Genomic DNA, 15,627 nt, shown 5'->3' with positions numbered 1-15,627 from the left:
TGCCTCGGAAAAGAGTTATCAGAAGACAAAAACTTCCATGAAATTGTTCAGATGGAATAAAAGTAAATCTCATACTCAGATCAAAACATGTATGCCTTTTATATATATATATATATATATATATATATATATATATATATATATATATATATATATATATATATATATATATATATATATATATACACACACCCAATATCTCACAGAAGTGAATACACCCCTCACATTTTTTTTTATATTTTATTATATCTTTTCATGTGACAACACTGAAGAAATGACACTTTGCTACAATGTAAAGTAGTGAGTGTACAGCTTGTATAACAGTGTAAATTTGCTGTCCCCTTAAAATAACTCAAAACACAGCCATTAATGTCTAAACCGCTGGCCACAAAAGTGAGTACACCCCTAAGAGAAAATGTCCAAATTGGGCCCAAAGTGTCAATATTTTGTGTGGCCACCATTATTTTCCAGCTCTGCCTTAACCCTCTTGGGCATGGAGTTCACCAGAGCTTCACATGTTGCCACTGGAGTCCTCTTCCACTCCTCCATGACAACATCACGGAGCTGGTGGATGCTAGAGACCTTGCGCTCCTCCACCTTGCATTTGAGGATGCCCCACAGATGCTCAATAGGGTTTAGGTCTGGAGACATGCTTGGCCAGTCCATCACCTTTACCCTCAGCTTCTTTAGCAAGGCAGTGGTCGTCTTGGAGGTGTGTTTGGGGTCGTTATCATGTTGGAATACAGCCCTGCGGCCCAGTCTCCGAAGGGAGGGGATCATGCTCTGCTTCAGTAGGTCACAGTACATGTTGGCATTCATGGTTCCCTCAATGAACTGTAGCTCCCCAGTGCCGGCAGCACTCATGCAGCCCCAGACCATGACACTCCCACCACCATGCTTGACTGTAGGCAAGACACACTTGTCTTTGTACTCCTCACCTGGTTGCCGCCACACACGCTTGACACCATCTGAACCAAATAAGATCATCTTGGTCTCATCAGACCACAAGACATGGTTTCAGTAATCCATGTCCTTAGTCTGCTTGTCTTCAGCAAACTGTTTGCGGGCTTTCTTGTGCATCATCTTTAGAAGAGGCTTCCTTTTGGGACGACAGCCATGCAGACCAATCTGATGCAGTGTGCGGCGTACGGTCTGAGCACTGACAGGCTGATCCCTGACAGGCTGACCCCCCACCCCTTCAACCTCTGCAGCAATGCTGGCAGCACTCATACGTCTATTTCACAAACACAACCTCTGGATATGACGCTAAGCACGTGCACTCAACTTCTTTGGTCGACCATGGCGAGGCCTGTTCTGAGTGGAACCTGTCCTGTTAAACCGCTGTATGGTCTTGGCCACCGTGCTGCAGCTCAGTTTCAGGGTCTTGGCAATCTTCTTATAGCCTACGCCATCTTTATGTAAAGCAACAATTATTTTTTTCAGATCCTCAGAGAGTTCTTTGCCATGAGGTGCCATGTTGAACTTCCAGTGACCAGTATGAGAGAGTGAGAGCGATAACATCAAATTTAACACACCTGCTCCCCATTCACACCTGAGACCCTGTAACACTAACGAGTCACATGACACCAGGGAAAGAAAATGGCTAATTGGGCCCAATTTGGACATTTTCACTTAGGGGTGTACTCACTTTTGTGGCCAGCGGTTTAGACATTAATGGCTGTGTTTTGAGTTATTTTGAGGGGACAGCAAATTTACACTGTTATACAATCTGTACACTCACTACTTTACATTGTAGAAAAGTGTCATTTCTTCAGTGTTGTCACATAAAAAGATATAATAAAATATTTACATAGATACGAGGTGTGTACTCACTTCTGTCAGATACTGTATATATATATATATATATATATACACACAGTCATGGCCAAAAATATCTGCACCCTTGGTAAATATGATCAAAGAAGGCTGTGAAAATTAATTTGCATTGTTAATCCTTTTGATCTTTTATTTTCAAAAATTCACAAAAATCTAATCTTTCATTGGATAATAAGAATTTAAAATGGGGGAAAATATCATTATGAAATAAATGTTTTTCTCAAATACACGTTGGACACAATTATTGGTACCCCTAGAAATTCTTTTGAGTAAAATATCTCTGAAGTATAATCCCATTCATATTCACAATTTTGAGCACTCCAGGGTGATTATGAACATGAAATTATCCAGCCATGGCTTCCTGTTTCACAGAAATATAAATATGAGGGTAAACAAAGCCCAAATTCTCTTAATCATCCATCACAATGAGAAAAACCAAAGAATATATTTCCGATGTGCAGCAAAAGATAATTGAGCTTCACAAATTAGTGAAGTGGCTTTAAAAAAAGCTAGAGCAGTGAAAATCCCCATTTCCAGCATCAGGACAATAATTAAGAATTTACAATCAACATAAAATGTTAGGAAACTGCCTGGAAGAGGACATGTGTCTATATCGTCCTAATGCACGGCGAGAAGGAGAGTTTGAGTGTCTAAAGACTCTCCGAGGACCACAGCTGGAGAATTGAAATTAAAAATTGTCAAACAGCACCTACATCAGCACATGTTGTTTGGGAGGGTTTCAAGAAGAATGCTCCTCGCTCGTCCAAAAACAAACTCCATCATATTCAGTTATCAGACACGAATGGAACTTCAAATGGGACTGGCTTCTATGGTCAGATGAAACTAAAAAATGAGCTTTTTAGCAGCAAACACTCAAGATGGGTTTGGTGAACACAGGGATAAAAAGTATTCCATGTGTACAATGAAATATACTGCTGTATTTTTGATGTTGTGGGCCTATATTTCTGCTGGAGGTCCTGGACATCTTGTTTAGACACACGGCATCATGGATTCTATCAAATACCAACAGATAAAAAAATCAATAAGTGACTGACTCTGTTAGAAATCTTATATTGGGCCATGTTTGGATCTTCCAACTGTACAATGATCCAAACACAAACCTCAAAAACAACACAAAAATGGGTCACTGAGCACAAAACCAAGCTTCTGCTGGCCATTCCAGTCCTCTGACCTGAACCCTGCAGAACATGAGTGAACTGAAGAGAAGCAGCTGTGAATCTAAAGGGTCTGGAGTGATTCTGGATGAAGGAATGGTCTCTGATCTCTTGTCAGGTGTCTCTAACCTCATCAGGTATTATAGGAGAACATTTAGAGCTGTTAAACTGGAAAATGGAGGTTTCAAAAAGTATTGAATAAAAGGGTGCCGTTAATTGTGACCAATGTGTATTAGAGAAAAGCATTTACTTCATAATGATATTTCCCCCCATTTTAAATTCTTATTATCCAATGAAAGGTTAGATTTTTTGTACATTTTTTTAAATAAAAGATCAAAAGGATTAACAATGCAGATTCATTTTCACAGCCTTCTTTGAACATATTTACCAAGGGTGCCGATATTTTTGGCCATGACTATATATATATATATATATATATATATATATATCTATGCGCATTTGGCAGACACTTTCATCCAAGGTGAGATTGCATTCAAGCTACATTTTATCAGTTCATGCATTCCCTGGACTCCTCATGCCAGATGCATAAACAAATAAACAAACAAACAAATAAGTAAATCTTTGATTAATATTAACATGTTTTGTTCTGAGCATGAACATATGTGAGATTAATTTCATCTAAAGTTTTTAGTTTTTTTTTTTTTTATTTATTTAGTTTTTTTTTTGTGATCAAGGCAGGAGAGCATCATTTCAACTAAACATTGGCCAAAACAGCTACATTAGAAAATGTGTTTCATCCATGCGGTTCACGTACTACCACGGCAATTCATTTTAAGAAAAAGAGAAATGATTCCAGACAGCACATGAATGATGGTTCTAGTTTTGAAGTGTTTTGCTGCAGTTTAAACAGACTGCAGGAATGTGAGTATCTGTCTGACATGTATTTTTAATGACTTTCTCTTCACCTGCACAGGTGGATTCCAGCAGTAGTGCAGGTGTCACATATACACCTGTTGCTAAGACACATAAACCAGCTTCATACTGGACAACACTAGACCTTCATATGACTCTGTTAAACTGTATGTAGAAGATGAGGGGTGATGAAGACATCAGCATTCACAGTCTCTCTCTGGATTCCCTCAGCTTGACCGACTATGAGAATCCACACGATGTGATTCTGGAGGATGAAGGCGACACAGAGCCGGACGCTCAGGGTAAGAACCGGATAAAAACTGTAGATCTGAATCAACAGCGCTCAAGGTTCGAGCTGAGAACTTGAGATGAGGCCCTGTACAGGATGCAGATTCATAACTTAAGATAAATTAATATGCATTTTTTTTTTAAATGTTGTGTTTATAATTCATTTCATTTTTGATTATTTCAGTTACCCATAAATATGTTATCATATTTCTTTATAAATCTTTCAAATGTCTATTTGTATTTAATTTGTAATATTTAGTCTCATTTAATAAATATATTTTAATTGGGCCAAGGTTGAATGACACTTGTGGTAATTAAAATCTGTTTTGAAATTATTGATTGCAGTTTTATCAGTAGGAAATACTACATTCAACATATATTAATGCTTTATCACAGAACCTGCGTAAGACTAATGAACATCTGTTGTGTGTAAATTCCTCTTCTTCTCGTTCCAAACTCACACCAAAAGAAAGATAATTCAATTTCAATTCAATTTAAAGTGCTTTATTTGCATGATCCTCTTTACATACATTATTGCTGGAGCATTATACACAAAACAACTAAATATATATAATAACAATAACTATAACAATGAAAAACAATGTGCAAAGCAATTAATAAAATTCTGTTTAATAACTCTGTTTTTAACAATTTTCAAAAATCATGTTTTTTCATTGTGCATTGCAATTCATCTCAATCAAACTGCAGTCGGGTTATTTTGATTAGGTAAAAAATAACTAAAAAAATACAGTTAACTAACACAATAACACACAATAAAAACATGATAACATAAAAAAAAAAACATGATTTTTGAAAATGTAAAAAATTATGTTTTTGCAAATAAACTTTATATATATATATATATATATATATATAAAATAAAAAGAATATGGAAAATAGTAAATTATAATTACATAAAAATCTTGCCCAACCCTGTATGCATTACTCCTTCAGCAGCATTATATCAAGCTGAAATGATGATACGGCTCAGGTGTTTTTCTCCAGTATCGGAGCTGAAGCTCATCAGGAAGGATCTGTCCACTGAAGAACTGTACCTGCAGGCCTGTAAGCTGGTGGGAGTCGTTCCTGTCAGATACTTCCTCAGAAACCTGGGCTCTGCCACCATTAACCTCAACCACCATGGCCTCGGTCCTCTGGGAGCAAAAGCGCTGGCCATCGCTCTCGTGGTGAGACTGACCGTTTCTGATGTTTCTGATGATCTACAGCTGATGCTCTGAAGCTGATCTCAGACGCTCTGTGTCTGTAGACAGACATGCACACCACAACACTGGAGCTGGCAGACAACTACCTGTTAGCCGAAGGGGCCAGATATCTCACGGAGATGCTGAGGGCCAATTTCACCATTCAGAATCTTGTAAGTCTGTCTTATTGCTCTCAATTATCTGTTGTGATGAATTTGTCCACTAGAGGGAAGCAAAGCGTTAACTTCTGGCATCTTCCAGGACCTCTCTGACAATCACATCCAGTCTGCTGGAGCCGAGTGCATCGCTAAGATGCTCCTGGAAAACATTTCCATTAAGTCCTTAAAACTGTCAGGTATGTCATGCATATGTGCATACAGCATGATCAGATGGTAAACCTGATTCACAGTGAGACAGAATGCGATGTTTATGTTCACAGGGAGTAAATTTGCTGAAGATGATGCCAAATGGTTTGCAGATGCGTTTGCTGTAAGTTCATGCACCACAGTCCTTTTATGCAACACAAATCTAGTTAAAGAGATCGATGACCCAAAAATGACAATTCTGTCATTTTATTTTATTTATTTTTATTTAACCTTTATTTAACCAGAAGAGACTCTCTGAGATTAAAAATCTCTTTCGCAGGAGTGTCCTGGCCAAAATGGGCAGCAATACATCAGTTTCATCACAAAATATTACAACACAAACAGACTAAAAACAGTTACATATCATTGGGTCAATTTCCATTTGCCGAATAACTAACTGTTTTAAAATGCAAATTTTGTAATTTCAGTTTCGATTGCAGAAGGTTCCAGTCTGTTGGAGCTGCGTACATAAAAGCCTTTTTACCTAATTCAGATCGAACAAAAGGAACAAAAAGAGTATAACAATTTTGTGAGCAAAGGAAGTATTTCTCAACAATTTTCTGTTTTAAGAGACAGCAGACATATGAGGGCAACATCCCCAGAATGGCTTTATAAATAATTAAATACCAGTGCATTTTTCTTCTGATAAAAGAAAAATTTATTATTTTCTTCTGCAAAGAAGGCCAACCTACTCTGTTATACAATATACAGTGATGAGTTGAGGGTTTACAATCTGATATAAATCTTAAAGCACCATGATAAACGGCATCTAAAGAGGATAGAAGATATGATGGTGCGAACTGATACACTACCTCACCATAGTCAAGCACGGGTAGAAAAGTAATAGTAACCAATTTCTTTCGTACATTGAATGAAAAACAAAACTTGTTCCTAAAATAAAACCCTAGCTTGATTTTCAATTTTTTCTTCAGTTGAGTAATGTGAGAGCTAAAAGATAGGACGTCGTCAACAATAATGCCAAGATATTTGTACTCTTTTACTAATTCGATCAATGTACCTTGTAGGGTCTGAAGAGAGGATAAATTATCATAAAAAAATTTTAAACCTGAGAACAACATATACTTGGTTTTATCAATATTCAGAACAAGTTTTAGATTGTAAATCTGTGATTGAATGACATCAAAGGCTGACTGGAGCTTAAAAAGGGCTTGTTGTCCAGAAGAAGCACTACAATACCTGACAGAGTCATCTGCATAGAAATGAAAGTTGGCATCCTGAATGTCGTAATCAAGACTGTTTATATAAATGGTAAATAAAAGGGGACCCAGCACAGATCCTTGGGGAACACCTTTGGCAATCACCAAAGAGTCAGATAGTTTACCCTCAGCTTGTACACACTGAGTTCTTCCACTTAAATAGTTTTTAAACCAGGGAATAACATCACTTGAAAAACCAACACTCTTCAATCTATGCAGCAATATTTCATGATCCACTGTGTCAAAAGCCTTTGATAAGTCTATAAAAAGAGAAGCACAGAAATCACCATTATCAATCGAGCCCACAATATCATTTAGAACTTTCAAAGCAGCTGTTTTTCTGATTTCCAGAATAATAATAATAATAATCAGCCTTAGCCTTTCTGATTTATTCCGAAGCTGTCATTTACTCACCCTCATCTTTTTCCAAATCCATATGACTTCCTTTCTTTGGCAATACACAAATGGTAACTAAACCATTTTGGTGCTAATGAGATCCACTGTATAGACTAAAAGCTGAGACATTTCTCAAAATATCTTCTTTTGTGTTTCACAGAAGAAAGAAAGTCATACGGATTTAGAACAACATGAAGGAGAGTGAATAAAGACATAATGTTGATTTTTAGGTAGACCATAGTTACTGTACTATAGTTAGAAAAATATCCACTAGATGTGGCTGTTTCTCAGTAAGAGATACACTTTAAAAGTTTGAGCATGTGGGACATTGTACATCAAATAAAGTGATTTTTCTTCATTTTGGTCAAAAAAAAAAAAAAGGGGGGCACATGGGGAAGTGTCTGAAACACTTTTAGCTTTGGTTTGCTGTGCACCTTTTATGGGTGTTCTATTCTATTACAATAAATAGGTAATTATGAATTTCTATCTCACTCATCTCATTTTTGCAATTCCAAGTTTAAATCTCTCAACTGCAAAAAACCCCCAAAAAACATCAGAATTGTGAGATGAAAAGTTACAATTACCATTTTTATGTCTTATCCCAAAGCTGAGAAAAATGAATTGTAAGATGTAAAATCAGAATTCTGTGAAAAACAAGTCTGAATTGTAAGATATAAAGTCTTAGGTAAAATACTTTTTACCTTTTTTATTCTGTGGGGGAAATGGGCTTCTATAGTTATATTTAATGAAACCATGTAAAATCACTTTAAAATGTCTTTTTATAGCACACCTTTCATTATATTACCAAAGCTAACATTGCTAAATTAAATATTTTCCCATAATGTTTTTAGTTTAGTAAGAGTAATGCATACAAGGTCAGACAAAATCCCGTTTAAAAATTGTCTGAGAGTGAGTTTGGCATGACAAGAACATGAATTTACACACAACAGAAGGGGGTTTCATTAGTCTGATACAGATTGTGCAACAAAATCAAATGGAAAAACAAATTATGCTGTTACATTGTTTTTCATTTATTATAACATTTTCTGGTGCTACAGAATTGACACACTGCACCTTTAAGTGATGCATAAACACAGAAACTGAATTTCAAGAAATTGTGTGTAAACAAACATTCAGTACATCTCAACTTCTGAGAGTAGAAACATCTTATCTGTATCTTTTCAGAGCAACTACAGAGTGAAGGAGCTGGATTTGAGTCACAATCAGTTCTGCGGCAGAGGTGGGGAACATCTGGGTCAGATGATAGGTGAACACGACACGCACAATGTGTGAGAATTAAACTTCACTACACAAAGAAAGCAAGCACAGTAATTAAACATATTCTTCACGCAGCAAATAATGACGGTTTAGAAGCTCTTGACCTGAGCTGGAATCATCTGCGAATGAAAGGAGCTGTAGCTTTCTGTGCTGGACTGAAGGTACTCACACAGACACAGCTCACATACATTTCAGTCTCACACTGTGCAAATCATGCAAACAGTCAAGCTGCCTTTCCCTGTCGTCAGGTCAACACCACTTTGAAACACTTAGACCTCTCATTTAATGGCTTTGGAAACGAAGGTGCTTTGGCTTTGGGTGAAGCACTAAAGTTCAACAATACGCTGGTGCACCTGGACCTCAACAACAACCGCATCACCGATGAGGGAGCGAGCCTGCTGTGTAAGGGACTGGAGGCCAACGACACGCTCAGAGTGCTGCAGGTGAGCAGACAGCTCTTTGGACTGAATATGCCAAATTAGATTAGAATCACCTTTTTTAAACAGAGCACAAGTACAATGCAATATGATCATATGCAATAACTTGTTTGAATAATGAGCAATTAAATTATACCGCCTCTATGCATGTTAGCAGGGCATCTCAGACTAAATGGCAAATCTGAGTCATTTCAAAGCAGAATCCCAGATTTTGAAAGAATCGTGTGTGATAATGGTAATTGCTTTCTGACAGATGGCGTATAACTCTCTGACAGTGGAGGGAGCTCTTACTTTCATCAATGTGGTTAAGAACACACCCAAAACTGCCATCGAGGAGATCAACATATGCGTGAGTTCAGGAGCATCTCCTAGTTTTTCTGAGGGGGAGTCTTGGGTGGCATGCAATGCACAGTACAATTATTCACAGAGCTGTTATTACTTATAACTTAAGCTTTATTACTTTCAATTATGACTAGAAACATAAATTATTAAGCATTATGCATGTACTATTGCTATTCCATAGTATTAAGAATATCAGGATTTTAAGTTGTGCATTGATTCAGCCTTCCACATATTCTGTAGCTTACAGAAACAAATTAATTTAAAACATAAGCACTGGACACCACAAGGCAGAACTGCACCTTATTCATGCATTTGAAAGGGCTTTCTCTTTCAATGTGCCACACCTGAGATAAAAATGACACAGACACAGAGTTTGGTTGATCAGAAAAAGTTATTCTCACAAAAAACGAAAAATTCATATTTAATAACATTTTAGCCTGGTTTATGCAGCCCTGCACAACACGCAGACAAAAATATATCTATTGTAGCCATAAATTAAGAAAACATTCCCTTATTTTATTAATTAATTCCCTTGTTTTAGTTGAGTCATGGCCATGAATTAAGAATTTGTTCCCTCTTTTTGGTAAATTGTGGCCACATTGTACTAATTTGTTTCCTCATATTAAGTCAATCAAAACGAGGGAAGAATTAGTACCGGTGATGACGGGTGTTAGGGAGACATCACTGCCGCCAGAGCAGGAGCAGGTGAAGTCTGTACAAGTCTAAACAACTGTTTTATGTCTCTTTACATTTGCTAATGTTTTTGTATTTCAGTTGACTGTTGCAGTTTATTAGGCTTAAGATATAACTATGTATTATAAATAAACATTAAAGGATAGTGAACCAGATCAAACAGTTTAAGATATCATGCGGCTTGTGTTGACTGCAGATAGGTGCACATGTCAGTGGTCATCGCAACCTGTTGTCACTGTTCCCCTGTGATATATTTTTCCCCATTAACCACACAGAGACAAGTTGTAGTTATGTGTTATTTATTATTTCAAGTCTGTATTTATTTCCACATTGTAAACAGCTACCTTGCATGCTATGTATTCACCATATCCTGGTCCTGTGACTCCTCAAAGGAGGAGGCGGGACTACAGCCTCCCTTTTTCTTGTGTTGGGTTAAACCATTTCTACTAATAGGGAGGGGTCTTAACCCTTGGTGATGTAGACATGAAGAGATGTCTTATGATGTTCTTTACATTTTGCTTATGTTGAAGAATTGCTTTTATGTTTTTATTTGATGTATTTTTTTTGTTTGTTTAATGGTTTAAATGGTTAAATGAGCTTGTGTTTATACTTCAAAGGTTTCTGGTATTGATGGCCCTGCAGTTGTATGGTCTTAGGTGTAATGAGCCTGTCTTAGGCTATAAGCATACTGCTTAAAGTGTCTATGTAGAGTTTGCTGCCTGTAGCAATTTGTTTTCTTTTGTTGTTTATATGTCAAAGTGGACACTGAGTTAAGTTTATTTTGTTTATTTTCATGATTCTGTTTGTATTTTTTCCCTCACTTACTGTGAATATGTACACCCCTACTTCTCCACTGGCATTTAATAAAAGTCCTCTTTGGATGATATCTGGGTTCTGAGCCCATCTACCACCTGCCTTTGATCACCACGGGACACGTTACAACAGTACCATATACCAATGTACCAATTGCGGGCATGATTTACTAAATAAGGGACCTTTAGTAAGTTGTTAACAAAACAAAAACCTAACAAAAATTCCACCTAGAATAAGCCATATATTTTTGCCTAAATACCACAAAATCCATGACGCTATTAATTTTGTACCAACAATAATCACTTAACGCAATTATCATATGTAAAAATATATATATGTGACCCTGCAGCACAAAAGCAGTCATAAGCAGCACAGGTATATTTGTAGCAATAGCCAACAATACATTGTATGGGTCACAATTATACATTTTTCTTTTATGGCAAAAATCATTAGGATATTAAGTAAAGATCATGTTCCATGAAGATATTTAGTAAATTTCCTATTGTAAATATATCAAAACTTAATTTTTGATTAGTAATATGCATTGCTAAGAACTTCATTTGAACAACTTTAAAGGCAATTTTCTCAATATTTTGATTTTTTTGCTCCCTCAGATTCCAGATTTTCAAATAGTTGTATCTCAGCCAAATATAACAAACCATACATCATTGGAAAGCTTATTTATTCAGCTTTCATATGATGTATAAATCTCAGTTTTGAAAAACTGGCCCTTATGACTGGTTTTGTGGTCCAGGGTCACATATTCTTTGGACTTTTGGAAGCTGCATTCAAAATTTTGGCTCAATATTATATAGAGGTATAATACATGCCAGCCCATTAGCACGCAGATTGCTTATCATACAAAATGTATTTCAGTTTATATAATGAAATATATTTTTTGCTATACCTTCTCCAGTCTGGATTTAATTCAGTTTGTGGCCAGCAATCTCGTTGTTTCCGTACAAAACGTATTGAAATGTTAATGTATCAACATGACCTCCATAGAGCCATCAGTACACTAAATTACTGTTTTTTTTTTGTTTTTTAAATAAACCTTATTTAGTTTTGTGATAAAATTGGGCATGTTTTCTTTCATTTGTGTTGCTGCAGAACGTGCTGGTGAATGAGAACTTCGTGCAGCTCTTGGAGCTGATCTGTCAGGAGCATCCCAGTCTGGAGGTGCATTATGGAGGTGTTGGTGGCTTTATCGCCAAAAAGCCTCGCAAACGCATCGACCCCATGAAAGTCATTCAGGTAAATACTCTACACTCACGAGAATGCAACTTGCTGAAATTTCTCAAGTCTGAGGGTCTCTCACTGCATTTGCTGAATTGCCTTTTTGAAGGATTACCTTGATCAGCGCAAGCTTCGCCTGTGGGACTTCTTCCGTAACATCGACAAGGATGGGACAATGCGTGTTCCTGTCGTAGACTTCAGGAAAGCCGTTCAGGTATTGACCTGGGTCTGAGAAAGTCCCACTTTCCTGTAAAGTAAAAAGTCAAATCCATGAATTGAACTGACGAATGTCCAGAGTGAGCAGAGCTGCAATCGAGACAAAAACATGCTCAAATGTAAGAGAGCTTTCAATTGTTTACGTGTTTTGATCATTACATTATTCCCAGACTTCCGGTTGTGTTATTTCAATGCTTTAATCATCACAGCACTGCTATTCTGACATGTGGAAAAGAACGAGCAGATGAGTCCAAACATAGTGTAAGTGTCAGTAGGGCTGAGCATCAAGTGGCATAATATTTTTGACATTTTATATTTGATGACACCAGCAATCCAGCATCCCATTGGAGAAATTCCAGATTGAGGAGTTGATTCAGAGACTGGACAGAGACCGAACAGGCATAGTGGACTACAGGTGAGCTCTCTTTTACTGCTATACCCTGAACACTTAGCTAATGAGGTCTTTAATCATTAAATGCATGATAAAGCACACTGACTCCGTACACCTGAACAATTCTCACCAGTAATGCAACTTTAAGATCATGCTTACACACTTAAACATGACCATAAATCATAAGCACTGATCCATACCCCAGAGAGCTGCATTACTGTCATCTGTCTACATAGGCAGTAAAGGGAAACTCATTTTCAGTGCTCTATACTGACGTGCAAACATTAGTGATTCACTACAATATTAGATTAAGCATAAAAGTAGATTTCTTGAAGCATTTTTTGTTGTTGTTAGTAGTAGTACTAGCAGTTGTTTGGATGTTTTATTTATTAGTCATCTTCTTTTCAGGGCCATTAGTTGAGTACTCGCTAAAAACCACCTGAATTCAGACAGTGGCAGAAAGTGGTGATATTATAGTTGGTAACTCTGTAATTAGTCTGTACCAGGAATATTATAGCTAACTAAAGTAAAAACCATAAAAAAAAAGTGTTACTTGAAATAAAATAAATTTGAAAATAAAAGACGAAAAGATAAAAAAAAAATTCAACAAGTTGCCAAGAGTGCATTGCTCAATTTCATGTGTGTACATTTTCACCAGTTTGACTGAAACTTGACTCACAATTGATTTTAATTTGGTGTTAACATGTTACTAACAACTCCGTTTTGTGACTTTTTGTTGATTACTAGGGCTGTGTTTATATACTGTAGGTACAAAATATATTATCAGATCTAATATTGTTGCACACGTGTAAACAGAAAAAATGCACAAGATCAGATTTTTTCACATCCAGTCCAATTCCAAACCGATATGTCCGATATGTGAACATGTTCTACATATATCCGATAGTTTATGCAATATTTTACATATATCCATATATATACCTATATACATATAGAGGTATATCTCATTTCCCAGTCTGTTTGTGCATGGGGATTGCACAGTTGTCGTCATGAAGTAGATGTGCCTGTTAGCACTTACACACAACTTGTTGAAGGTGATGCTTTGAACCTATAATTTCCAAAAGTGTGGTCCCAACACTCCTGCCTTCTAGATTTTACCCACACTTCACATCTGTTCAAACCATTCAAAACCTGAGGGTCAGTGTGACGTTCACATTAACAGCCAATGGAGTCTTTGGTTCGAGATGGAGATTAATGGAAACACATATTGGATACAAGTGAAGTCATAAGTTAAATGTAAAAAGGCAGGACAAAAAAATCGGGTATGGTCAAAAGACTGGACCTGTGCATTAAGACTTGCAGTGTAAATGCAGCCTAGAGTTTTAGGTCTATATTACACCACTTTAAGTTCTCATCGCACCAGCTTGCAAAAAAACAGACCTTCAAAGTGCAGTTATTATTGCTGAACTCATGCCTTGCTACCCTACAGAGGCCTGGCAGATACTAGGAAACAGATGATGCGAGACCACCGGCGCCAGTTGCGCAAAGTGGAGTCCCGGCAGAAGAAGGAGAAGCAGAAGAGCGACAGGATCCTAAAAACCTTTGAGAGTGCTGTAGAGGCCGTCACTCCACGGAGCTCCATGATAATATCCCCAGGCGCTGCCAAAGAAGACTCCAGTGGCCTTCAGCCGTTCTCTGCCACCCCGCTCAGCTCCTGGCACCATATAATCATGTCCAACAGCAGCCGCTACTCTGTCAATAACATGAGCAGCGAGCATGTGCACCTTCCCATGATAGGGAACCCCTCGAGCTCACCAGGCATGCGCTCGTATTCCCAGCCAAATCTCTTCGCCAGCATCCCTAAACCATCCACCAGCAAACCCGCTTCTGCCCAAGGAATGCACTCGAGGTCCAACCCAAGCGTGTCCAGCAGTAAACTCAGCCCCACAGCTAACCTGACCAGATCCAGGCCTGCATTAAACACAGAGCCAACCAGTAAAACAAAAGTCAAGGGGAAGAAAAAGACCAAGAAAAGAAAAGAAAAGATATAACACCAAAAAGACGTGGTGTTCACATGGTGACAATGATTTTCAGTGAATAACAACAAAGTTGTAGCTGGGACTTCAGAAGATTTGCAACATATCAAATGGGATATATGGACAATTTTATCTTACTTTGTCTACAATATCGTATTGATTTTCTTATATTCATGTGTGTTGTTTCACAACATTTTCATTTTGTGCTGTTTTATTTGCATGCAAATGCTTTGGAAATGTGAATGTGAAGTATTTATCATCTCAAAGCACTCAAATTGAGAGACTTTTAGTGCATGCGATTCTATGTTGATGAGATTCAAAATCATAAAGTTGGGACAGTAAATAAAAAGGTATGTAAAATATTTGCAGAACTCCAGTTACATATAACATGATCATGTCATTTAGCAGCCTAAAGACTGCTTCAGTAACTCTGTCCTGGTTGTTCAAATGCCAAATTTATTATGCAGTTTACTAAATACTACTTTAAAATAGCCTAGATGGCACACCAAGATACACATACAATTTATTTGGTTTTACCGAATTAGAGTTGAGATCAGTGTAAATTGAAAAGAAACTGCCATTTATAATGTATTACTCAAAATAATAATGGTTGCAGATTTTAGCCCAAATAAAGATATTCAATAGTTTCTTGCTCATTTGGGTCCAATCAATTTTGCTTATAGGTTATTGGTAAACATATTTTTCATAAATTAAATATATATATATATATATATATATATATATATATATATATATTTTGTCAGGTCAGCAGGTGACCTGACAATAACAACACTTAACATTCACATGCATTTTTTACATAATTCCTTTTTAGTGCCAGTTTATCTAAATTGCACCACATGGCAGCATCCATG

The 15,627-nt window shown here is 37.0% G+C and overlaps 1 protein-coding gene across 1 annotated transcript; it reads left to right on the top strand.

Annotated features, from left to right (window-relative positions):
- The first annotated feature begins 4,062 nt into the window (after positions 1-4,062).
- Positions 4,063-15,033, top strand: LOC131522840 (leucine-rich repeat-containing protein 74A). Its single transcript, XM_058748646.1, has 13 exons — positions 4,063-4,210; positions 5,157-5,359; positions 5,440-5,547; positions 5,636-5,729; positions 5,814-5,863; positions 8,538-8,619; positions 8,706-8,791; positions 8,879-9,073; positions 9,321-9,416; positions 12,026-12,169; positions 12,261-12,365; positions 12,697-12,782; positions 14,209-15,033. Exons 1-13 carry the CDS (start codon positions 4,063-4,065, stop codon positions 14,768-14,770), a joined length of 1,959 nt encoding a protein of 652 aa, XP_058604629.1. The 3' UTR covers positions 14,771-15,033.
- The last annotated feature ends 594 nt before the right edge of the window (positions 15,034-15,627 follow it).

This window comes from Onychostoma macrolepis, chromosome 17 (genome assembly GCF_012432095.1).
Source record: "Onychostoma macrolepis isolate SWU-2019 chromosome 17, ASM1243209v1, whole genome shotgun sequence".
Taxonomy (NCBI): Eukaryota; Metazoa; Chordata; class Actinopteri; order Cypriniformes; family Cyprinidae; genus Onychostoma; species Onychostoma macrolepis.
The sequence above is the reverse complement of the archived record's forward strand: the minus strand, read 5'-3'. Positions and strand labels throughout refer to the sequence as shown.